The 23382-nt window shown below is 54.8% G+C and overlaps 2 protein-coding genes across 2 annotated transcripts; both read left to right on the forward strand.

Annotated features, from left to right (window-relative positions):
• Positions 1-2373: 2373 nt before the first annotated feature.
• Positions 2374-3247, forward strand: POP7 (POP7 homolog, ribonuclease P/MRP subunit). The gene is made up of 2 exons (XM_004586945.3): positions 2374-2509; positions 2654-3247. Exon 2 carries the CDS (start codon positions 2664-2666, stop codon positions 3087-3089), a length of 426 nt encoding a protein of 141 aa, XP_004587002.1. The 5' UTR covers positions 2374-2509; positions 2654-2663; the 3' UTR covers positions 3090-3247.
• Positions 3248-14018: 10771 nt separating this feature from the next.
• Positions 14019-16089, forward strand: EPO (erythropoietin). Its single transcript, XM_004586946.2, has 5 exons — positions 14019-14031; positions 14571-14713; positions 14947-15033; positions 15258-15437; positions 15840-16089. The coding sequence occupies exons 1-5, from the start codon at positions 14019-14021 to the stop codon at positions 15996-15998; spliced, it is 582 nt and encodes a 193-aa protein (XP_004587003.1). The 3' UTR covers positions 15999-16089.
• The last annotated feature ends 7293 nt before the right edge of the window (positions 16090-23382 follow it).

Consider the following 23382-nt stretch of genomic DNA (forward strand, 5'->3'; position numbering starts at 1 on the left):
ATATATTCTGGATACAAATCCTTTAGATGTGATTTGCCAACATTTTTCTCCCAGTTAGTGTTTTTTTTTCTTACTGTTAATATCTTCTACAAAGCAAGTTTTCAAATTTTAATGAAGTCTAAGATTTCTCAATTTCTCTGGAACAGATTCGGTTTTGGGGAGCATTGCCTATGAACCCTCTGCTTGACCCTGCAGCGTGGAGACTGTGTCCGATGTGTTATCAAAGTTCTACGCCTTCAGATGCTTCTATTTACTGTCCTTTTTTTAATTATTATTATAGTTTGGCATAGGACTGAGGTTAATTTAGTTCCCTGTTTGGGCCTGGTACGGTGGCCTAGTGGCTAGAGTCCTTCCTTGAAAGCGCCAGGATCCCATATGGGCGCCAGTTCTAATCCCGGCAAGCCCCCACCTCCCATCTAGCTCCCTGCCTGTGGCCTGGGAAAGCAGTGGAGGATGGCCCAAAGCCTTGGGATCCCACAACAGCTGGAGCTGAGCCGATTCAAAACCAGGAGCCTCTTCGAGGTCTGCCACACACGTGTAGGGTCCCAAGGTTTTGGGCCGCCCCTTACTGCTGCTTTTCTTGATCACAAACAGGGAGCTGGATGGGAAGTGGAGCAGCTGGGACACAAACCAACGCCCATATGGGATCTGGACACATTCAAGGCGAAGATTTAGCCACTGGGCCACCATGCCAGGTCCTGTATATCCTTTAAAAAAAAATTTTTTTTTTTACTTGAAATGGAGATTTATAAAGGGAAGACACAGGATCTTCCATCTGTTGGTTCACTCCCTAAATGGTCACAGTGGTCAGAGCCAGGCTGGTCTGAAGCCAGGAGCTTCCTCTGGGTCTCCCCTGTGGGTGCAGGGGCCCAAGTCCTTGGGTCACCTGCTTTGGCAGGCACATTAGAGATTGAAGCAGTTGCTGGGATGTGAACTGGCTCAGCTTGCTGTGCCTACAACACTGACCCCTGTTCTTTTTTATCCCTCCTTTTTCCTACTTTTTTTTTTTCGGTCCTTTGTCATGTTTTTAAATTATTTTGATAATCTTTGCATATCCTTTGTCATTCTTTACTAATACACTAATTCTTAAAATCAGACAGTGGGCTTCCAGACTGGACCACTGCAGCCATTTGGGGCAAGTGAGCCAGCTGATGGACGATCTCTGCCTTCCTGCCTTTCAAACAATAATAAGCATTTTTATGTAAATTTGTTTAGATCTTCCAAAAATGGAAAGCACCGATGTCTTTATCTTGGTGACATTGAAACACAAACCACACACTTGTGTGTTGAGTGTGAAAGCAACTGTAGGCTCAGGACTTCTGAGGGTGCTGGGAGCTGTTGCCCAGGAAGCCAAACTGCAAGATGGGACTGGGAAGGGTGGGGGGGCATGATTATGCACCCCGCCCCCTAACTTCCATGGGCACACTGTTGACAAGGATTGCCGGGGGTTTTCACAGCTGCACCGCCAGGCAGCAGTTGGTATCTCCGTTTGAGTGATGGCGGCACAGAAGCAGGGGAGCTTGGTAGAGTCCAGAACCAAATCTGGGCATAGAGCCCCCTCCCCACGAGCCTGGAGGAGTCCAGGAGCCGCCACCACTCCTTGCCCACCAGGGGGCGGCATGTCCCTGCTACCCCGTGGGGGAGAAGGCGAGAGGTGGGAGTCGGTGGTCAGCACCGGGGCCATGGGGGAGGCTGCGCTTGCCATCGGGCCTTGGGAGTTAGGGCAGATCCCGGGAAGCTGCAAGGGTATCGGGGTGTCCCTGTCCAACAGGGAGGTGGGGGGCTCGGCCATGCCACTCAGTCCCCCCCCCCCGACACCTTGAACCACAGGGGCCTTGCTGCAGGGGACTCGGGGGAACAGCGCTGCCAATCCTGCCGAGGCCTCTCTGACCAGAGGTCCAGCCATGGTCGGGGGCTCGGGGGTCCAGACTTGCTGCTTGGCCTCGTCGCCATCACGGTCTCCTCAGTGCACTCTTCGTCCCCAGTCCCTGGGCGCCATCCGGTCCTCGGCGCCTTTAGAAGACCCTCCTCCCCGACTTGCTTCTCCCGCGCTGAGACCCCCTGCGCGGGCCCCGAACTCGGCACCGCAGAGGTGGGAGCTGCCCAGACCTCCCTCGTTCCCTCCCAGCCCCTCCCGGTGCGCGTCGTCCATGTGGTCGCGCCTGCCCTGAAGTCTCGCGTTACTCACAACACGTCTCGGCGTGGTCGGGGCGAGAGCGCTCCGGGAAGGGGCGGGGAGAACGGAGGCCTGGAAGGCGTAAAAAGAATAAAAAGTGTGAGCGCGCGTGCGCAGTGCGCAATGCGCAGCCTGCTCCGGAACGCGGCTCCAGGGCGCCCGACAGCTGCTGTGTACCCGGCTGGCGCTTGCTCCCCGCCAAACTTTCCTTCTCGTCCCACCCCTGGCTAGTGGAGGCAGAGGGTCGCGGGTGGGAAGGACCCTGCTTGGGGTCGGTTGACGCATCCCCGAGGGGCCCGGCGGAGTGCGCCCGGGGGTCCGTGCGCTGAGAGGGTGAGCCTGGGGGCGGTGGGAGCTTGGGGTGGGTGGGTGGGTGGGGTTGGGGTGGGCCGTCGGGTGCGCCCCCTCCTAGGGGCACCCCACGCCCAGGGGACTGAATCGCGGCCCTTCCTGATGTGATCCTCGATCCCGCGCCAGGGCGCACGGCATGGCGGAAAACCGAGAGCCTCGCGGGACGCCGGTGGAGGCCGAGCTGGACCCGGTGGAGTACACGCTTCGGAAGCGGCTCCCTCACCGCCTGCCCCGGAGGCCCAATGATATTTACGTCAACATGAAGACCGACTTCAAGGCGCAATTGGCCCGCTGCCAGAAGCTGCTGGATGGGGGCGCGCGGAATCAGAATGGGTGCGGTGAGATCTACATCCACGGTCTGGGGCTGGCCATCAACCGTGCCATCAACATCGCCCTGCAGCTGCAGGCCGGCAGCTTCGGGTCCTTGCAGGTGGCGGCCAACACCTCCACTGTGGAGCTGGTGGACGAGCTGGAGCCCGAGACTGACGCGCGGGAGCCCATGACACGGATCCGCAACAACTCGGCCATCCACATTCGTGTCTTCAGGGTCACCCCCAAGTAACGAACAGGAGGCTGCCCGGGTGGGCCCTTGCACCCCGTCCTTCCCCTCCCACGTCCACCTGCCTGTCAGGAACCTTGTGGAAAAAGGCTGTTGGTTTACAGCCTAGAGGACTGGACCCCAACAGCTTCCTGACTCTGTGGTTCCCAGTTGCTGCTGTCCGCAGCTGCTCTTCCTCTTTCTTGCTCTGGGTGCATTCTTAGGGGGTTTGTATAAGGAAAGCAGGAGCCTCCTGGCAAAGCTGCAAGTGGGGGAGGACGCAAATGATTCCACAGTGTGCAGTGGCCATGGGCAGGCTGACCAGACCACACCCAGATCTGTTGGGATGGTTCTCAGGCTCTCAGGGCAGGAGGAGCGGAGGCACTGAGGCAGTCCGGCACACTCGCCTGATGGGGCACAGCGGGCCACTTGCCCACTTGGCAGGTGTGCTCCAGGCTGCTCCTCTGCCAGGCTTAGCGAGGGTGAGGGCTGAAGGAGCGAAGGAAGCAGACAGGCTGGGGCGGAGGGGTTGGGGAGGGGAAGAAGGCCCTCCTGGGTAGCAGGGACGCCACCAGCTTTGGCACTGCAACCAGTGGCTTTCCGCCTGGTGCCCTGCAGGCCCTCTGGCTGGGCTGCCCCACTGAGGCGGTGAGCCCTCCATGCCCAAGTCATCACTCACAGACAATAAAGGTGTGTTTGGCTCTCTGTGAGATGGCTTGGTGTTTTATGTTTGCCAGATGTGAGGCCGCTAAAGCAGTGTTATTGGAGTGGGGAGGCGGGGCACTTGTGACCATCTTGTGTTTAAAAAATAAAAACAGTTAGGGCCCCAGTGCCATAACCTAGTGGCTAAATCTTTGCCTTGCATCTGCTGGGATCCCATATGGGTGCAGGTGCGTGTCCCAGCTGTTCTACTTCCCCTCTAGCTCCCTGCTTGTGGCCTGGGAAAGCAGTGGAGGATGGTACAAGGCCTTGGGACCCTGTACCCGCATGGGAGACCCAGAAGAAACCCCTGGCTCCGGGCTTCAGATCAGCTCAGCTCTGGCCATTGTAGCCACCAGGGGAGTGAATCAACAGATGGAAGATCTTCCCCTCTGTATATCTGCCTTTCCAAAAAAACAAAACAAAACGAAAACAAAAAAAACAGGGTTCATTTTCCTTGGAATGTTCTGAGGAAGGTGCCTGGCTCCGGTTCCCCATCCATCCTTGGACTGAAAACATTGTGTCCTAAAATGCATAAAGGATGAAAAGTTCTTGTTATTCCCTAAACAATGTGATAACTGTTTCTATTAGGCATTTTTAAGTAATACAGAGGTAAAGGATAGGGGATTGCTTTGAAAGGCAGAAAGATATCTTCCATCTACTGCTTCACCCCCCAAATGGCTGCGACAGCCACAGCTGGGCCATCTTGATGCCAGACAGGCTTCATCTGGGGACTCCCCTGTGAGTACTTGAGCCATCTTCTGATTTCCAGGTGCATGTGCAGGGAGCTGGATCAGAAGTCCAGCAGCAGGAACTCAAACCGGCACGCTAATGGGGGCGGTGCTGGTAGGGCAGGTGGTGGCCTGACATACTGTGCCACCACACCTGCCTCGGTGTTGTCGATTTACAGAGGAGGGGCTGAGGCCCCTGTGGATTTGAGGGTGGGCACAGATCATAGCACCTTCTCCAGGGGGTGGCCTGGTTAGGAACTGGATGTAAGTTTTACCTTTTGCTGTTTGAGGTCACCAGAATGTGAACATATCCAAGAAACTAACAAACCAGCCAGGCTGAGAGCAGGTGGGTTGGCTTAGCAGTGCACAAGCCAGGCTCCTCTGTCAGCAGATCCTGCCTCTGGCTTGTGTGTGGGGCCTGGGGAATTCACCATCTCAGGGTGGACACCTCATATTGTTCTCAAGAGCAGCCATGCTAGGGAAATGTGGGGTTGGAGACACCTAACTTCCTGGTAAAGTCCAAGGTGGTTTCACTTTGGTCAGGCCCTGAAGGATGAATAGGAGTTTGGGAGAGGGCAGATCTGGCTCAGGGAGAGGGCATGTGAGGACAGCACTGGGCCGATGAAAGAACCCAGGCTGCTGACTCTCTGCACCATCAGCCCCGACGGCAGCCCGCAGTGGCGGGGCGGGAAGCCACGCAGGCTGTGTGTCTCACTGCACGTATGTGTGTTCGCCTGCACTCCTGGCCGGAGCTCAGGCCAGGCGATGGCGGGCAGCCCCGCTGTGTTTGCTTTGGCAGCCCGGCCTCCCGCACTGTTTGTTGATTCTACTCCCTGTTTCCTCACTGCTTGCCAAGAGGGCTTCCCTCGACACAGACATCCCCTCTGTGTTGCTGCTGAAGGGAGAAGGGGCCTGGAGGCAGGGCGACCCTGAGGGTCCTGCAGTCTCTCCTGTGTCCCTTCCCTGGTGGGGAGCCTCCAGCATCGTTATCCCTCTCCTGGCTCTACCGGATGTGATTCCCATCCCAGCTTGGGAATACTGGAGACTGGGGAAAGTATGTCCGAAGGCAGGGCCCCTCCACCCCACTCCTGTTTACTGGACAGGTGCAGAGCCCACAGTGAATGGACGCTCTTCTGCCCTGGAGAAGAGAGATGGCTGACCCTTGTCCACTGCGCTACAGTGTAATGGTCCATGTTAGGTAGTACGCCACAAAATATAGAAACTGTGGGTCCTATAAAGTTGCAGGAAACAGCACAGGTTTAAAAAAGACAAATAATGGGCCTGGTGCATTAGCCTAGTGGCTGAAGTCTTCACCTTGCATGTGCTGGGATCCCATATGGGTGTCAGTTCTAATCCTGGCAGCTCCATTTCTCATCCAACTCTCTGCTTGTGCCTTGGGAAAGCAGTTGAGGACAGCCCAAAGCCTTGGGACCTTGCATCTGCTTGGGAGACCTGGAAGAGGCTCCTGGCTTTGGCCGTTGCGTCCGCTTGGGGAGTGAATCAACAGGTGGAAGATCTTTGTCGCTCCTCTCTGTATATCTGACTTCAATGAAAGTAAATAAATCTTTTTAAGAAAAAAGACAAAGAATGTGCACAGTGTTTCTCACTGGCCTAGAAACCATTTTGCTAAGAAGTCATTTGAGGGGCTCACCTTCCTTGCGCCTGTGGTGCTGGCATTCATTATGAGTCACTGGTTTCTGTCCCAGTAGCTCCACTTCCCGTTCAGCTCCCTGGTTGTGGCCTGGCAAAGCAGCAGAGGGTGGCTCAAGTCCCTGAGCTCCTGCACCCCCATGGGAAACCTGGAGGAAGCTTCTGACTTCTGGCTCCTGGCTTCAACCCAGCTCAGCCTTGGTCGTTGCAGCCCTTTGGGGAGTGGACAGCAGACAGAAGGTCTCTCTCCATATCTCTGTTAACTCTGTCTTTCAAATAAGAAAATAACAAAATCTTTTTTAAAAGTCATTTGACTTTCATTTTTTTTAAGATTTATTTATTTGAAAAGCAGAGCATCGGGGAGAGATGGAGAGACAAAGCTCCCATCCACTTGTTCACTACCTAAATGCCTGCTACAGTCAGGACTGGGCCTGGCTGAAGCCAGGAGCCAGGGACTCCATTCTGGTCTCCCATGTGGGGACAGGGACCCAAGGATCTGAGCCATCCTCTGCTGCCTTCCCAAGTGCATGAGCAGGAAGCCAGCTTAGAAGTGGAGCAGGTGGTCTGATGCACACAGCAGCTGAGCCTGCACCGCCCTTCAGGCCTGCTTTAGCCTGCTGAATGGGAATGAGAAAGAAAGGATGTGTGTGTGCAGTTTTCTGTTACTGTAATGAAGTCCCACAGGCTGGGTACATTATACAGGAAAGAAGCTTCTGTAACTCTCAGGAAGTTCAAGGCCTGGCCTGAGCCTCGGTTCAGCTCTGGTGCAGACCTCCTGATGGACAGCGTAATGCTTGTGTGCGAGAGGGGACAATCCATAGCGATAACAGGAAGGTGTCAGGCTTATGATTGATTTATTTTTGTCAGAGAGAAACAGGGAGCTCCCGCTCCCTGGCTTGCCCCCCCAATGCTAGCAACAGTCAGAGCTAGGCTGGGATTGAGGCCGGGTGTCCCACATGGGTGGCAGGAATCCTGTATTTAACTCACCACTGCCGCCTCCCAGGGTATTCATGGACAGGAAGCTGGACACAGGAATGGGAACTGAACCAGGCAAGATGCAGTGTGCCCACCACCAAACACCTGCTCTGGTGTGTATAGCAGCCCTTCAGCACCTAGGGTTCCAGGAAAGTCACCGCAGTTCCTTCGGGGTCTTGTCCTCAGTGACTTCGCACTGGGTCACACCTCTTAAAGCTGCCCCAGGACAAAGCATCCAGTGCAGATATGGAGCACAGACCATATACAAACCCCAGTACTGGCCCCCCACTGCAGGGTGTGGACCTCAGGACCTATGAGCCAGCTACAGCAGGCTGAGGGTGAGCCTGGGGGGCTGGGTCAGGTAATGGGTGACGATGTGGAGGTGACCCACAAACCCTCAACTCCCTGGAACAGCTCAACAGCAGATGTCCAGTGCAGTACCCACCGGAATGGATGTGCAACTCGGGGGATTTGGGGTGAGGCAGGCAAAGGTCATCTTGCCAAGAGGAGACTCAGGGGCCTGGAGCTGTGGCCTAGCAGCTAAAGTCCTCACCTTGAATATGCCGGGATCCCATATGAGGACCGGTTATGATCCTGGCAGCCCTGTTCCCCATCCAGCTCCCTGCTTGTGACCTGGGAAAGCAGTTGAGGACGGCCCAAAGTCTTGGGATCCCGCACCTGTGTGGGAGACCCAGAAGAGCTCTTGGTTTCTGGCTTCGGATCGGCGCAGCTCTGGCCGTTCACTTGGGGAGTGAATCATCAGACAGACAATATTTCTCTCTATCTCTCCTCTCTATATAACTCTGCCTTTCCAATAAAAATAAAAATCAAAGAGAGAGAGAGAGAAGACTCAGGGAAAAATGGCCACTTCTGACTCCGTCTGCTGAAGGGCATCACAGGTCTCATAGTTACCGTGGTTAACCTCAGTTGTGGTTTCTATTTGTTCACTGAGCATGTGCTGTTTCTGTGATAAGAGAAAGTGAATTGGGGTTGCTGCCTTAGCGTAATAGGCTAAACTTCTGCCTGTGACTCCGGCATCTCGTATAAGGTCTAGTTTGAGTCCAGACTGCTCCACTTCTGATTCAGTTCCCTGCTTATAGCTTATAACCTGAGAAAGAAGTGGAGAATGGCCTAATTGCTAGGGTCCCCACACCCATATGGAAGACCTGGAAGAAACTCCTGGCTCCTGGCTTTGGATCAGGCCAGCTCTGGCTGTTTTGTCCACTAGGGAAGTGAATCAGTCAGTGGATGGAAGATCTCGGTCTCTCTGTGTAACTCTTTTCAAGTAAAATAAATAAATAATTATTTAATTTTTTAAAAAGATTTATTTATTTTTATTGGAAAGTCATTTATAGAGAGGAGGAGAGACAGAGAGTAAGATCTTCTATCTTTTGATTCACTGCCCAAGCAACCGCAACAGCTGGAGGTGAGACAATCTGAAGCCAGGAGCCTGGAGCCTGGAGCCTCTTCTGGGTCTCCCATGCAAGTGCAGGGTCCCAAGGCTTCGGGCCATCCTCGATTGCTTTCCCAGGCCACAAGTAGGGAGCTGGATGGCAAGTAGGGCTGTCGGGATTTGAGCCAGCAGCCATATGGCATCCCAGCGTGTGCAAGGCAAGGATTTTAACTGCTAGGCTAATGTGCCGGGCCCAAATTATTTCATTTTTATTGACTTGAAAGGAAAAGTGAGCAAGAGAGTGAGCCCTCCCATATGCCAGTTCACTCCCTAGATGCCCACAGCAGCTGGGGCTGGGCTGGGGGGTTGGTCGGAAGCCACGAGCCAAGAATTCCATCGCAGATGGTGGGAACTCAAGTCCTAGAGCCATTGTTCGCTGCCTTCCAAGCTGGAGGTGGAGGCAGGCCCCAGGCTCCCACACTCCCACTGTGCTGTGGGTATCCCAAGAAGCATGAGCACTGCCACACCAAGCACCCTCCCTGTTCTGCCTTTTTAAGTAAGGATTTTCTTTTTTTTTTTTTTTAAAGATTTATTCATTTTATTACAGTCAGATATACAGAGGAGGAGAGACAGAGAGGAAGATCTTCCGTCCGATGATTCACTCCCCAAGTGAGCCGCAACGGGCCGGTGCGCACCGATCCGAAGCCGGGAACCTGGAACCTCTTCTGGGTCTCCCACGCGGGTGCAGTGTCCCAATGCATTGGGCCGTCCTCAACTGCTTTCCCAGGCCACAAGCAGGGAGCTGGATGGGAAGTGGCACTGCCGGGATTAGAACCGGCGCACATATGGGATCCCGGGGCTTTCAAGGCGAGGACTTTAGCCGCTAGGCCACGCCGCCGGGCCCAAGTAAGGATTTTCTAATTGTACACTTGCTTGGCCCATTTGTCAGCTCTGTCTTCTTTCACAGGATGGTTGACATGGGAGGGATAGGCAGGAATTCAAGTACTTGGGCCACCCTCTCCTGCTTTAGCAGGTGGCTCAGCAGGGAGCTGGATTGGAAACAGTGTAGCCAGGACTCCAGCCAGTGCCCTGATTAGAGAGGTGTGGTTGTCCCAGGCAGTGGCTCTGCCTGGAGTGCTACAACACCCGCCCCTAAATATATCTTTTAATTCCATTTTCCACAGGCAGAGACTTCAGGCACCACGTGCTTATTCCTCTCAGTTGTTTCCAGACCAGGACAGCAGCCTCTGCCTCAGTTTCCCCACGCTGCCCCTGGCCTGAATTGGCTTTGGTTCTCCTTTCCAGTTTCCAAAGGCCAGGAGGGTCCCCCATTTCCCACCCCCCAAGACCCAAGCCGTCTCACTTCCTAGCACAGAAAGTCCTCTGGGTCACAGACGGAACCCTGATTCAGCAGCCACTGCTTGTGAGGGAGGGAGGGGAGGAGGAGAAAGGAGAGAGCCAGGGGGCCCCTGCTCCCCAGCTTGACTCCAGGCAGCTGGGCCTCCGTGCAGCCGGGGGCCTGGGACGGCTCTGGGGGGCTGTAAATTTGCCTCTCCTTGGACATGTTCTCCGAATTGGCTGCCAGGAGGAAGCTGTGGGCCAGCGCCTGCCTCCACCCCTGCTGGCCTGTTGTCACAGCCGACCCCAGACCCTGCCTGACCGGAAGATGAGTGGAGGCCTCCCAAGTCCCCAGGACCCCAGGGCTGAGCAGGTGTGGTTGCTTCCCTACCACAGACCTCTGGGTCTCTAACTGAGGAGTGTGGAGTGAGAGGGCCACACAATACTGGCGACATGTGCAGGATGACCCAAAGCAGGCACCGGGCCTCCTGGAGTTGTGCATTGCTTAAGAATGACAGCTGTATGTGGTGGGCCAGGCAGCCAGGGGCCTGAGGTATGTATGTCAATTGTGGCAGTGAGGAGGGAGGCAGTTACTTCTTGCTGGAGGATCAGGGAAGTCTTCATTGGAGGAGGCAGTGCTTGGGTTTGGGCTTTAAGAGGGCAAGAAGCCTGCATTGTGGCACAGCATGTGAAGCCACCATCTGCCATGCCAGCATTCAATGTATTATATGGATACCAGTTCAAGTCCCAGCTACTCCTCTTCCAATCCATCTCCCTGTTGATGCACCTGGGAAAGCAGCTCAAGTGATTTGAGACATGGAAGACCTGGAAGAGACTCCTGGCTCTTGGTGGGACAGAGAGGGTCTGAGTTCTAAGGCAATGGGGAACAATGGCAGGTTCCTGGCTACCCTGGTGGGTACAGCAAAAGTGACCTGACTAGGTCAGCACCCAGCAGAGGATGGATGCTGGGCAGCCCACCCCAACTGGATTAGGGGCATGTCAGGGTTGGCATGTCAGGGTTGACTGTGGGGCACACCATATCCTGCAACCCTCTTCTCCCTCAAGCTGCAGTTGCAGCTCTCACCCACCCCCTCGAACAAAACAAAACAAAACAAAACAAAAACAAAAACCCCAAAACAAACCAAAAAACCTGTCTCAGAGCTAGATTCCCTGCCCTGTGGCGGTCAGCCTCACCCCCTGCCCTGGGATCCTCCAGCAAGTTAGTGCAAGGAAAGGGACAGGCCCCAGAGGCTTCCCTCCTCCCCCACCCACCCCCAGCCGTTTCTCCCTGGGCTCAGGCCCAGTCCAGCCCAGCCTCTCTGCCCCAGGGCTTAGGCAGAGTCCAGCCCAGCCTCTCCACCCTAGGGCTTAGGCTGAGTCCAGCCCAGCCCTCAGGTCAGGGCAGTGACGCAGGAGCAGGGGGGGCCGAAGAGCAGGACCCAGAGAGCAGTGGGGTCAGGAGAGTGCACATGCCGATGTGTGTGTACGTGTGTGCATGTGTGTGTCCCACAGCTGGGCCCTGTGCAGGGAGCGGGAGCAGGCTAGGAGGCTGCAAGCTGGGACTGCATGTCTGGGGAGGACCCCAACCAGGTTGGAAATGAGTTGGAGCCAGGGGAGTGGGGCTCAAGGGAGTTAGACAAGTCTGACGTCCCCCCAGAAACTCACTAGCCATAGCCCTGACTCTCTTCTTCTGTCCAAGCCCTTTTGAAATTGTGGTTCCCTGTGACACCCACGCAGCCTGCTATGGCTCGCTGGCATCCCTGAGCACCCCACAACACCCGCACCCTCTGTGCCCCAGTTGGGCACATCCCCAGTTGCCATTTGAGAGTCACTGGCTTGTTTGTGTATGTGTGTGTTTAAGATTTATTTATTTGGAAGAGTTACAGAGAAGAGAGACAGAGAGAGAGATCTTGCACCCACTGATTAACTCCCCTGATGGCTGCAACAGCCAGTGCTGGGCCAGGTGGAAGCCAGGAGCCTACAGCTCCATCAAGGTCTCACACAGGGGTGGCAGGGGTCCAAGCACACAGGTCAGTTCCCACTCCTTTCCCCAAGCCATCAGAAGGGAGCTGGATCAGATGTGGAGTGGCCAGGACTTGAACTTGGGCTCCGTTTTGGGATCCCAGTACCATAGGCAGCAGCTTCTCTCGCTGTGCCACAGTGGACTCATCAATTAAAAAGCAGAAACAAAAAAATCAGAAAATCCCCGAAAGTCAAACAACACCAGAATGTCCTGGTGAAGCCGACATAACCCTGGGGTTGTAGGCAAATCATGATGAGAGTTCTCGGGCCTGGCATCCAATAATGGAGTGTCAGTTTGAGTCCTGGCTGCTCCACTTCTGATCCAGGTCCCTGTTAATGCACCTGGGAAAACAACAGAGGACAGCCCAAGTATTTGGGCTCACAACCCTACGTTGGAGACCTGGAAGAGGCTCCTGGCTCCCGGCTTCAGATTGGCTCAGCCCCAGTCATTGGAACCATTTGGGGAGTGAATCAGTGGATGGAAGATCTCTGTCTCTCCTCTCTCTGTAATTCCCTTTCCAATAAAAAATAAACAAATCTCTCTCTCTCTTTATACAAATCTCTTTTTTAAAAGATTCATTTACTTTTATTGGAAAGGCAGGGTTATATAGAGAAGGAGAGACCAAGAGAAAGATCTTCCATCCACTGGTTCACTTCCTGAATGACCAAAACAGCTGGAGCTGAGCTGATTTAAAGCCAGAAGCCAGGAGCCTTTTCCAGGTATCCCACATGGGTGCAGGGTCCCAAGGCTTTGGACCATCCTCCACTGCTTTCCCAGGCCACAAGCAGGGAGCTGGATGGGAAGTGGACATGAACCATCATCCATATGGGATGCTGGAGCTTGAAGGGTGAAGATTAGCCAACTGAGCCATGGCATCAGGCTCCAAAACATCTTTCTGTCTTGCTAACCATGTAACAAGGATCATGTACAAAATAGGCGCTGAAGACACCACTGAAGTATCTCTACCAGCATGCCACTGGGCAAGAAGGAGCAGATATATCGGAGGACTTCAAAAGAGTAGAAAACAGAATGAGATGTTTATTTTGTTGCAAAAGCTTTCAAAATCTACCCACAGTGTTATCCTAATTCCAGTTTCCATGAACTCTTCCGAACCTGCAGAACCTGCCCATCCGCAGGGATTTCAGACTGTTTGGTGTCCAAACAGACACACTTTAGCTCCTTTTTCCATGATGCGTTTGAAGTGCCCTGCACAATTCCCTGCGTTCATGACCGGCGGGAGGTGTGGCTTTTCTCTGTCACACCCACTAGACAGGTCTGACCACTGAGGCTCAAGGTTTGAGAAACCGCTGCACGGCAGGCGGTCAGCCTCCATCCCGGCACGCTCTTCCTGAATTGCTCAGAATTTTTCCAGCAAGCCCATATCACGGGTCACAAAAACAGATGGAAACATGCCTGTGTGCCCCAGGGCCTAAAAAGCGCTCTCCTGAATGTTTCAGGGTCCTGGAAAGGGAGGATTGGGAGGGGGAGCACGGGAAGGGGCGAGGGGATTGGTGGTCAGAAGCCTCAACTTCTAGCTCGGTTTGTCCCCATCCGGTTCAGAACATGTGTGGGAAATTTGAGCTGAGCTTCAGCGGAGCTGGCCCGGCTTCTGGCGAACACAGGAGCCCGCTGTGCCCGGAGCTTGCGGCGCCCTCTCGTAGCCTTGCTCAGAAGGGCACCGCTGTCCCAGGGTCCGAGGCTCCCCCGGGAGCGCACCAGCTGCGCTCCCCTCCCCGAACCCAGGCTCCGGGGCGGACCCTGCCCTGCACGCGCGCCGGCGCAGCCCCAGACCCAGGCGTCCTGCCCCCTGCTCCGACCCCAACTGACCCCCACCCCGGGCGACCCCTCACGCACACAGCCTCACCCCCACCCCCACCGGCGCACGCACACATGCAGATAACAGCCCCGACCCCCGGCCGCAGCCGCAGAGTCCCCGGGCCAACCCCTCCGGTGGCTGCGGCGCGTCGGCCTCACAGACCCTGGCCCGGGCCACCGCACCGGTTCTCCTCCGACCCCAGGCCCGTAACCCCTGGACACTGATCCCCGAGCGGCTGGTCCCTGCCCGACAGCGTCCCGGGATGAGGGCTCCCGGCGAGGGCTCCAGCAGAGCCCCAGGTCGCTGAGGGTCCCGGCGCGGCGCGGAGATGGGGGCGCGCGGTGAGTGTCGCGGGCTCCGGGAGCTACCCGCCAGCCGGGCCCCTGTTTAAGAAGGGATTTGCCGCCCGGGACGTGGCTGGGATCAAGGACCTGCGATTCGCCCAGGAGCCCGGAGAGCAGGGGGGTGGGACAGCCTCCACGTGCCACGGAACTTGGGGCGTCCGCGTGAATGGGCGCAAGGTCTGGGGGCCAAGATGGGGGGAGGGGAGGAGAAGAGGAGCTGCTCGGTGGGTGGGGAGCAAGTTGTGAAGCTGATACCTGGGTCCTGGAGTTAAAACCGCGATCCGCGAGAGGGGCCGCCTCTGCACTCGGGGATTGAAGTTTGGCCGGAGAAGTGGATGCCGGTAGCTGGGGGTGGGGTGTGCGGCGGCGCGGCGGCGGGCAGATTGAATGAAGGCGAGGGAGGCAGCGCCAGAGCGCTCGCCAGGTTGGGGCAGCCGGGCGCCGGGCGCCGGGGGAAGGGGCGGGCCGCGACCCCTCGGAGCCCACCGCTCCCTGCTCTGCGCGCCTGCCGTCACACGCGCCCTACTGTCTTCCAGGATGCCTGGCCCTGCTGCCCCGGCTCTGCTGGCTCCTGCTCCCGTTGGGCCTCCCGGCCCTATGCGCCCCCCCACGCCTCATCTGTGACAGCCGCGTCCTGGAGCGCTACATTCTGGAGGCCAGGGAGGCTGAGAATGCCACGGTGAGGCCCCCTTTGCCACGCCAGCACCCTCGGGTCTCCCGGGAGGGGGTGTCTCTCCAGGAGTCGCGATTCCTTGCTGGCCTCCCGCTCAGGGTGTAGGTGGGCAGTTCTTCTCACCACCCTCCATCTCAGCAATGATGAGGTGGGTGGTGCCCAAAGTGTATCTGGATGCTAGGCAAGGGCACAAAGCCGAGCCAACTAGCGTGGCTGACGGCCGGGCTGGACCGTTTCAGATGGACTGTGCTGCAGGCTGCAGCTTCGGGGAAAACATCACAGTGCCGGACACGAAGGTCAACTTCCACGACTGGAAGAAGGTGGAGGTGAGCCCATCCTTCTTCCAGGGCACTCCTCCTTGGGAAGGACGAGGGGAGAGAAAAAGGGGGGGGGGAGATGCAGCTGCTGAGAGGAGGGCTTCGTCATTCATTCACTCAACAAACCCTAGGGGCGGAGCTTCTGTTTGCTCTGCTGGGGTGATGGGACTGCTGTAGGGTAGGAGGAGGGCAGGGGCCTGGGTCAGCTGACTGCTGGGCTGTGCTCCCTCTAGGCCGGGCCCCACGCTGTAGAGGTCTGGCAGGGCCTGTCCCTGCTATCGGAAGCCATGCTGCGGGGCCAGGCCCTGCTGGCCAACTCCTCCCAGCCACCGCAGACCCTGCAGCTCCATGTGGACAAAGCTGTCAGTGGCTTACGCAGCCTTACCTCCCTGCTCCGGGCGCTGGGAGTGCAGGTGAGCCAGGGGACCCCGCTGGCCCTTCCCAAAAGTTGAGAAGAGTATTGGGGAGGGGGCGGGCATTGGAGTCTAGTGGGTTAAGCCCTTGCCAGCATCCCACACGGGTGCTGGTTCCAAGTCCCGGCTGCTCCATTTCCCATCCAGCTCACTGCTAGTGAGAGGAGCAGAACCTGGCCAGGTATTCAGGCCCCTGCACCTGATTCGGGAGACCAGCATGGAATTCCAGGCTCCTGGCTGCTGGCTGGTCATTGCAGTCATCTCTGTCTCTCCTCTTTGTAACTCTGTCTTGCAAATACAGTAATTAATTAAAAGGGATGAGATGCCCCCACTCCATCCTAGCCCCGTCCCCCGCATGTCCCTTGTGGCCTGCGGTGACTTCCCGCTCTCTACCTCCCACAGAAGGAAGCCGGCTCCACTCCAGAGGCAGCCCCTTCGGCTGCTCCACTCCCAACGGTTGCTGTGGATACTCTGTGCAAGCTCTTCCGCATCTACTCCAACTTCCTCCGGGGAAAGCTGAAGCTGTACACAGGGCAGGTCTGCCGGAGAGGTGACAGGTGACCAGACACATGACGGCCACCACATCGCTGACCGCCTCCGCCTGAGCCGTGCCTTCCCGCACCCCAGCCACTTGCCACCTCTTGCCATGGGGCTGTTGCCTCCACGCCAGCCTGTCTCATGGACCCTCCAGGGCTAGCAGTAACATCTCAGAGGACTGAGATGGAAGGAGGGACGCAGAGGTCAGATCTGAACTCAAGGAGAAAGCCATGCTGGGGCACAGTCAAGCTCACTTGATGCCTTGCTGAATGGTGACACCTGGACAAACTTGGGAGGCACATACATTGTGGTTTTGCACCCACCAAGCAGGGATAGGATGGACAGGAGAATTGAGGTGGTGCGTCGTTGGTTCTCCATGTCTCACAGAGACTGCTGGGACAGGCACCTGCTGTGGCCAACAGGGCTGGGACAGCCATGCAGACATGATGGGGGCTGGTCCCTGCTTCTCATGGGGGGTCCGCATTTTGTATATCTTCCAGTCTTACTGCCAAGAACTGATACCACCCACATGGGCTTTTCTGTCTTCCCCGGAAGCCCTATTTCCCTGGGCTTGGAGCCCCCTACCCCGGCAGCCCAGCACGTCAGGTCTGGGAAATCAGCGGTGGAAGGGGTTGGGCCCTACGTGCAGCTTCACACAGCCTATCTGACCCCTTGACCCCACCAGGCTTGAGGCCATGAGCTCTGCCCACGCCGGTCAATAAGGTGGCCCCATTCAAGGCTATCTCTGGGTAGGCAGCTGCCAGGTACCCAGGACAAGCCTCTGCCAACTGTGGTTCCCAGCAAGGACCAGGAAGCAGGCCCCAGGCCGTGTCCTCCTGCACAAGCGTCAGTCTCCCGGCCTGCAATGTGTCCCTGTGGAGGCGGCTGCCCTCTCTCCTTGCCTGGACCGGAGGCTCTAAGCCTCATCCTGAGGGATTTCCGACTGAGTACCTGCTGTGTGCCAAGTGCTGCCCAGCAGGACCTGGCCACATACCTGTTTGAGAAAGTTCCTGCTGCCATTCCCATGGAACAGATGAAGTCAAGTGGGGACAGGCACTCAGCACAGAGGCAAAGTGTCTTCTACTGCAGTGTGGGGTTCAAATCCAGGCCCTGCTTCCTGGTGCCAGCATCCTGCTAGGGTGAGGCATGGGAGGCAGCAGGGGGTGCCTCGAGGACTTGGGTTCCTGCCACCCACAGGGGAGACCCAGACTGAGTTCCTAGTTCCTGACTTGGGTTCGATCCGGCCATGACTGGCTCTTGAGAATATTTAGGGAGTGAACCATCAAATGCAAGATCTTTCTCTCTTTGCCTTTCAAATACGTTTTTAAAAAAGAAATGGTGCCAGTGCCGTGGCTTAACAGACTAATCCTCCACATTCAAGCACCAGAATCCCATATGGGTGCTGGTTCATGTCCCAGCTGCTCCATTTCCCATCCAGCTTAATGTTTGTGATCTGGGAAAGCAGTCGAGGACAGCCTAAAACCTTGGGACCCTGCACCCGTGTGGGAGACCCAGAAGAGGCTCCTGGCTTCCTATTGGCTCAACTCCAGCTGTTGTTGCCATTTGGGGAGTGAACCAACGGATGGAAAATCTTTCTTTCAGTATCTCCTCTCTGTAAATCTGGCTTTCTAATAACAATAAAAATGAATCTTAAAAAAGAGAAAGAAATGAAGTCACCTGCTCAAGCTCAAGAAAACGGGTCCCTCCCGATGTCTCCATATCCTGCCCCGCATCTGCTTATTCCTTCCCCATCATCCCTGCCTGCTCCCCTACCCTCCCAGGCAGGAACACGGTCACAGGACGAAGGAATGGTCCATCCTTGGTTCCTCTTTGAGTTTTAATCTTTATGTTGTCAAGGATTTCAGACTGCTGAAGATGCTACCACACGATGCCAGGTGGCCAGACCTGGCCTTTATTCCATGCAAGGGGACTTTCAAACAGAGTGTGGAATTAGAGGATGAGTTTGGGAGGTGTCTGGCTGAGCAAACCCGGCCTCCACCAGGGAGCCTAGCTGCAGGCTTGACTCCAGCTACCTGCTGACGCACACGCGGGCAGGTGGCAGGAATGGCAGGAATGATGGGAGCTTTCTCAGAGCGTTGTATGAGGAGTAAACGGGCCACGCCAGGGAACCATTTAGGGTGGGGACCCACATTTAGGAGCCATCTGTCACCTGCCAGCTCAAGCTCTGGCTCCGTTCCCAGTTCCAGATTCCTGTTACTGCAAACACTGATGGCTCAAGCCCTCGGTGATGGCTACCCGTGTGAGAGTCCCAGCTCCAGACGTTGGCCTGCAGCCCCGGTGGCAGAGGACAGCACAGCCCTGTCTCCTCATCTCATCTCTATCTCCCAAATAAATAAAACAAATACACCTTTCCTTTAAAGGCAAGTATTTTGGTGCAAAAAAAAAAAAAAAAAAAAAAAAAAAAAACCCAAACCCATGTATATGAAAAGCCTTCAAACAGTTCATGGGAAATGTATATTATGAAGAAAATATGCATAGATTTCAAAGACTGCATCGACATGAACTTATGTTTTAATTCTGTTTTCTGCAAACTCCTTTAAGTTCTCTGGAAGGCAGGGGCCGGTCTTTTTGCTTAGGAGCACATCAAAAAGTGTAGAGAAGGTAGCTTGCCCCCCTAAACGTGCGGAGAGAGGAGAGCATGCTGCAATCTGTGGCAGGAAAATTTACTGGAAGGTTGGGGAGGTTGAATGGTATTTGCCTGGTGTTTGTATGGGGAATAGAGGTGGGGCTAAGGGGGGAGGAGTCAGCCAGAGGGCGGAACCGGAAGAGAATTTTCACTCTTGCTAAATCGGCGCCTGGGCTACAGTGCCCTCTGTAGGCCCTACTGGGAACTGTTAGAGAAACAGCCATCGGATCCTTCCGTTCTAACCCAATGCATTTCAGTACAACCGTGTATTATCGTTCCCACGAGGCACCCGATTCTGGCTCGTCCCTTTCTACTGCCTGTGACTGGGTAAGGAAGGGATTTCCCACGAAGGCTGCTGCTGAACGTGCCTCATAGACGTGTTTTGAAGCTTTCAGAATTTAGCTAATAAGCACAGAACTGAAAATTAAACATGAATGTTTAAGATTTGCTTATTCACTTGAAAGTTCGGATGACAAAGAAGGACGGTGAGATCTTCCATCTGTGCTGGTTCACTCTCCAGGTGGCTACAACAGGCTGAAACCAGGAGCCAGGAGCTTCTGCCCATGCATTCCCAGGCACACACAGAAGGAGGGAGCTGGATGGGAAGTGGAGTAGCCGGGGATTTCAAAACAGCACCCATACACTACGCCAGCATGGCAGGTGGTGTCACAAGGCCAGCCCCAAATGGAGTCAGCTCTTCTGGCTTCTTGCTAAGGCCAGGGGCCAGCGCAGTATAGCCCTGAATCAGCAGTCACAAAGCCTGATGCATGCCCTTCTACTTGCAGTGGGTGTAGCCTCTCCCAAGGGGTTTTCTTGGAAATTCTCTCATTTTCCCTCTAGGAGCAGGAGAAAGGCAGGGGAAGGCAGAGTAGGAGACCAAGCCCTCATCCGGGTTGGGAATGGAAGCCCAGTCCAGGGATCACCGGGGAGAAGGCAGACAGGAGAAGCAGGCAGCACTCAAGCAGCCACGGTAGAGGTGGCTTCAGGCTTGTCTCCTCACATTCCACCCCCTCCCCGTCCCTGCCTCCCACTCTTCCCTGGATGAACAGAAGTACCTTCTGTCCACCCTGCCCTGTGGCTCCCAGCACCAGCGCCAGCCACTGTCCCCATGTCAACACCAGCATCCCGACCCTGGCCTTCTCTGGCACAACATTCAGACTGACCCAAGGCACCTGCCCGGCCCTGGCTCACAGCTTTCTAGAAACACACAGTGTATCAGTCTCGCTGATGGTACTGAGTTAGCTTTATGGCCTGGTGGCCGTTGAGATGCCCACACCCCACACCAAAGTGCCTCCTCTTCTGATACAGCACCCCAGCACCCCGAAAGCAGCAGGCGATGGCTCAAGGGCTTGGATCTCTGCCACCCACGTGGGAGACCTGGATGGAGCTCCTGGCTTACACAGGGCCGGCCCTGGCTGTTCCAGATGTTTATAGAGTGAACCAGCAGGTGGAAGGTTGCTCTTTCTCGTTCTCTTTGTTCGATTGCTTTGCCTTTCAAATAAAAGCCTTAACAAATTAAACAGGATCTGTTAGTTGCCTGAATCTAACCTGGATGTTAATATTATTTCCAGCTGGTTGTCGCTCAGTTTTCTAAAATTCCATCATGATGGGGACATTATGAAAGAATACTGGTGAGAGAAAACCACACAACAGCAGTTTCTCAAAGGCCCAGATGCTGCAAAACCTGCTCCTGATTTTTTATCACAGTTTTCAAACACCTTGACTGTGTTGAGCGAATGTGAAAGCTGAGGCTCAGAATGGGCAGGCCAAGCGCCAAGGACACTCAGCCAAGCTAGGACTGGGCTCTGGAGTGGTCCCAGGGTGCTTCCCACACCCCATAGTGTGGGCCTCTGCAGCTCCAGTCTTGTCAAGGCCACCAGTCTGGGGGAGGGAGGAGGCTTGCCTATTCCTGGATCCCCAAAACACTGTACCCAGAGGTTCCTCTCTGCCTCCCTTTTAGTCTCCCAACCCCCACCTCCAAGCGGTGACCTTCCCACTGTGACCAAAGGAGGTCAGCAAATGCAGGCAGAGGTCTCATTGCCCAACCAGCAGGGGCAGAGAGTCCATTGTCTCCTGCCGCCTTTCTCTGGTTAACTATTTCCTGGCTGTGGCCCTCTGTGGCTACCCAGCTGACCCAGTGTGGAGGGGGGCTGGGCAAAGGAACTGAGCCTGTGCTGGTGGCAGGCGGAGGGGCCTCCTGTGGTCCCGGACTCAGCTGTCCAACCTCTCTGCAGTGGTAGAAGTCTTGGGGGACTGCCCTGCAGCTTTGTGACTCTTTTCCTGTGCCAACCCCTCCCTGGCCACTCAGGAGAGTGTGAGGGTCAGAGACCAGGTATCTGGGAACAGAAGTGACGCTGTGATGTGTGTGGGAGGGGGTGGGATGGGGCTGCCCCCAGGTAAAGGAAATGAATCTGCTGATTTGGGGAACAGCTGGGCATGACGGGGTGTAGACATCTGGGCTCAGGTTAGCTCAGTAGCGTTTGCTTTCAAAGAAGTCAATTACTTGGGGGAAGGTATCATGACACAGTGGGGTAGAACCCTGTCTGTCATGTCTGCATCCTGTATCAGATCACAGTTTGAATCCCAGCTGCTCCAATTCCCATCCAGTCCCAGCCTCCAGGTATGGGAAGACAGCAGATGACATAGGGTCCCTGGGGCCAGCTACATGAGAGACCCACGTGGCATTTCTGGCTCCTGGCTTCAGCCCAGGCTGTTGTAGGCTTTTGGGAAGTGAACCAGTGAGTGGAAGACAGTCTTTTTCTCTCTCTCTTGTTCTCAATCTCTCTCCTTGGGCCCCTGCACTCACGTGGGAGACATGAAAGAAACTTCTGGTTCCTGGCTTCAGCCTGCCCCAGTCTCAGCCATTGTAGCCATTTGGGAGTGAACCAGTGGATGGATGATTTCTCTCCTTCTTGCTTTCCAATTCTGTCTTTAAAAGAAAAATAAGGGCCCGGCTTGGTAGTCTAGTGGCTAAAGTCCTTGCTTTGCACATGCCAGGATCCCATATGGGCACCTTTTTGTATTCTGGCAGCCCCGCTTCCCATCCAGCTCCCTGCCTGAGGCCTGGGAATGCAGTCGAGGATGGGACCCTGCACCCGTGTGGGAGACCTGGAAGAAGTTCCTGGTTCCTGGCTTTGGATCAGATCAGCTCTGGCCGTGGCGGCCACTTGGGGAGTGAGCCAGTGGATGCAAGATCTTCCTCTCTGTCTCTCCTTCTCTCTGTATAGCTGACTTTACACTAAAACAATAATGATAATAAAGAAAACTAAGTAAGTCCTTTAAAGAAAAGGCCCACCCTGTCTAAATTATTTTGGAGCATGCAGTTCAATGGCATTAAGTGCATCAACTCTGTGGTTCTGTGAACATCACTACCACCTCTAGAATTTTCTCTTCCCCCAAACAAACCAAAGTCCTGCTAAAGTTTCCACATTCACTCCTCCCCACCAACAACCGCCAGTCTCCTTTCTGTCTCTCCACATTGGGTGCTCCTGGAATTTCAAGAAGTGGCCTCCTACAGTATGGGTTTGTTGTGATTTCCTCTTTTTTTGTTGTTGTTGTTAGTATTTATTTATTTTTATTGGAAAGTCAGATATACAGAGAGGGGAAAGACAGAGAGGAAGATCTTCTGTTTGATGTTGCACTCCCCAAGTGACCACAACAGCTGGAGCTGTGCTGATCTGAAGCCAGGAACTTCTTCTGGGTCTCCCACGCAGGTGCAGGATCCCAAGGCTTTGGGCCATCCTCTACTGGGTTGGAAATGGGGCCACCGGGATTAGAACTGGCGCCCATATGGGATCCCAGTGCGTGTAAGGCTAGGACTTTAGCTGCTAGGCTACCGCGCTGGGCCAGTCTTGTTTTGTTTTGGCGTAATGTTCTGCCTGTTAACACAACCCCAAGAGTACCTTCCTGGCGAAGGCGGAGTTAGCCCCTTGTATGGATAGCTGACACTGCCCATGCTCATCCAGGAGTGCTGCCACCTGTTGGCCATCATGGGTATGTCTCGCTACTCGGCTTCACTTATTTTTTGCACCTCCTGGATCATATGCTGACTCTATTTTTAATTTTCTGAGGCATGCCACTCATTTTTTTTAAAGATTTATTTATTTTTTATTGGAAAGTCAGATATACAAAGAGGAGGAGAGACAGAGAGGAAGATCTTCTGTCCACTGATTCACTCCCCAAGAGGCCACAACGGCTGGAGCTGGGCCAATCAACTCAGCTCCAGCTGTTGTGGCCATTTGGAGAGTGAGCTAGCAGATGGAAGATATCTCTCTCCCCTTTCTCTGTACTATCTCCTCTCTGCCAATCTGCCTTTTGTATAAAAATAAATCTTTAAAAAATATTTATAAAAATAAATTCATGAAATACGTTCTCTTTTCATAAAAAAAGCTCAGAGAATTTTAAAGTATCTGTATGCATTTTTTGCAAATATACATGGATTTCTGCAGGAAGATTCCTAGAAAGAAAATATTGGGTCAAAGATAGGGATTTTGGGTCCAGTGTCATGGCACAGTTGGTTATACTGCTACTTGCAATATGGGATCCCATCTGGGCACCAGTTCATATCCCATCTGCTCCACTTTGCATCCATCTCCCTACTTGTGGTCTGGGAAATCAGTAGAGGACATCCCAAAGCCTTGGGACCATGCACCCATGTGGGAGACCTAGAAAAAGCTCCTGGCTTCTGACTTTGGATTAACTCAGCTTTGGCCATTGCAGCCATTTGGGGAGCGAACCAGTGGATGCAAAATCTTTCTTTTC

Source organism: Ochotona princeps, chromosome 24 (assembly GCF_030435755.1).
Source record: "Ochotona princeps isolate mOchPri1 chromosome 24, mOchPri1.hap1, whole genome shotgun sequence".
NCBI classification, from domain to species: domain Eukaryota; kingdom Metazoa; phylum Chordata; class Mammalia; order Lagomorpha; family Ochotonidae; genus Ochotona; species Ochotona princeps.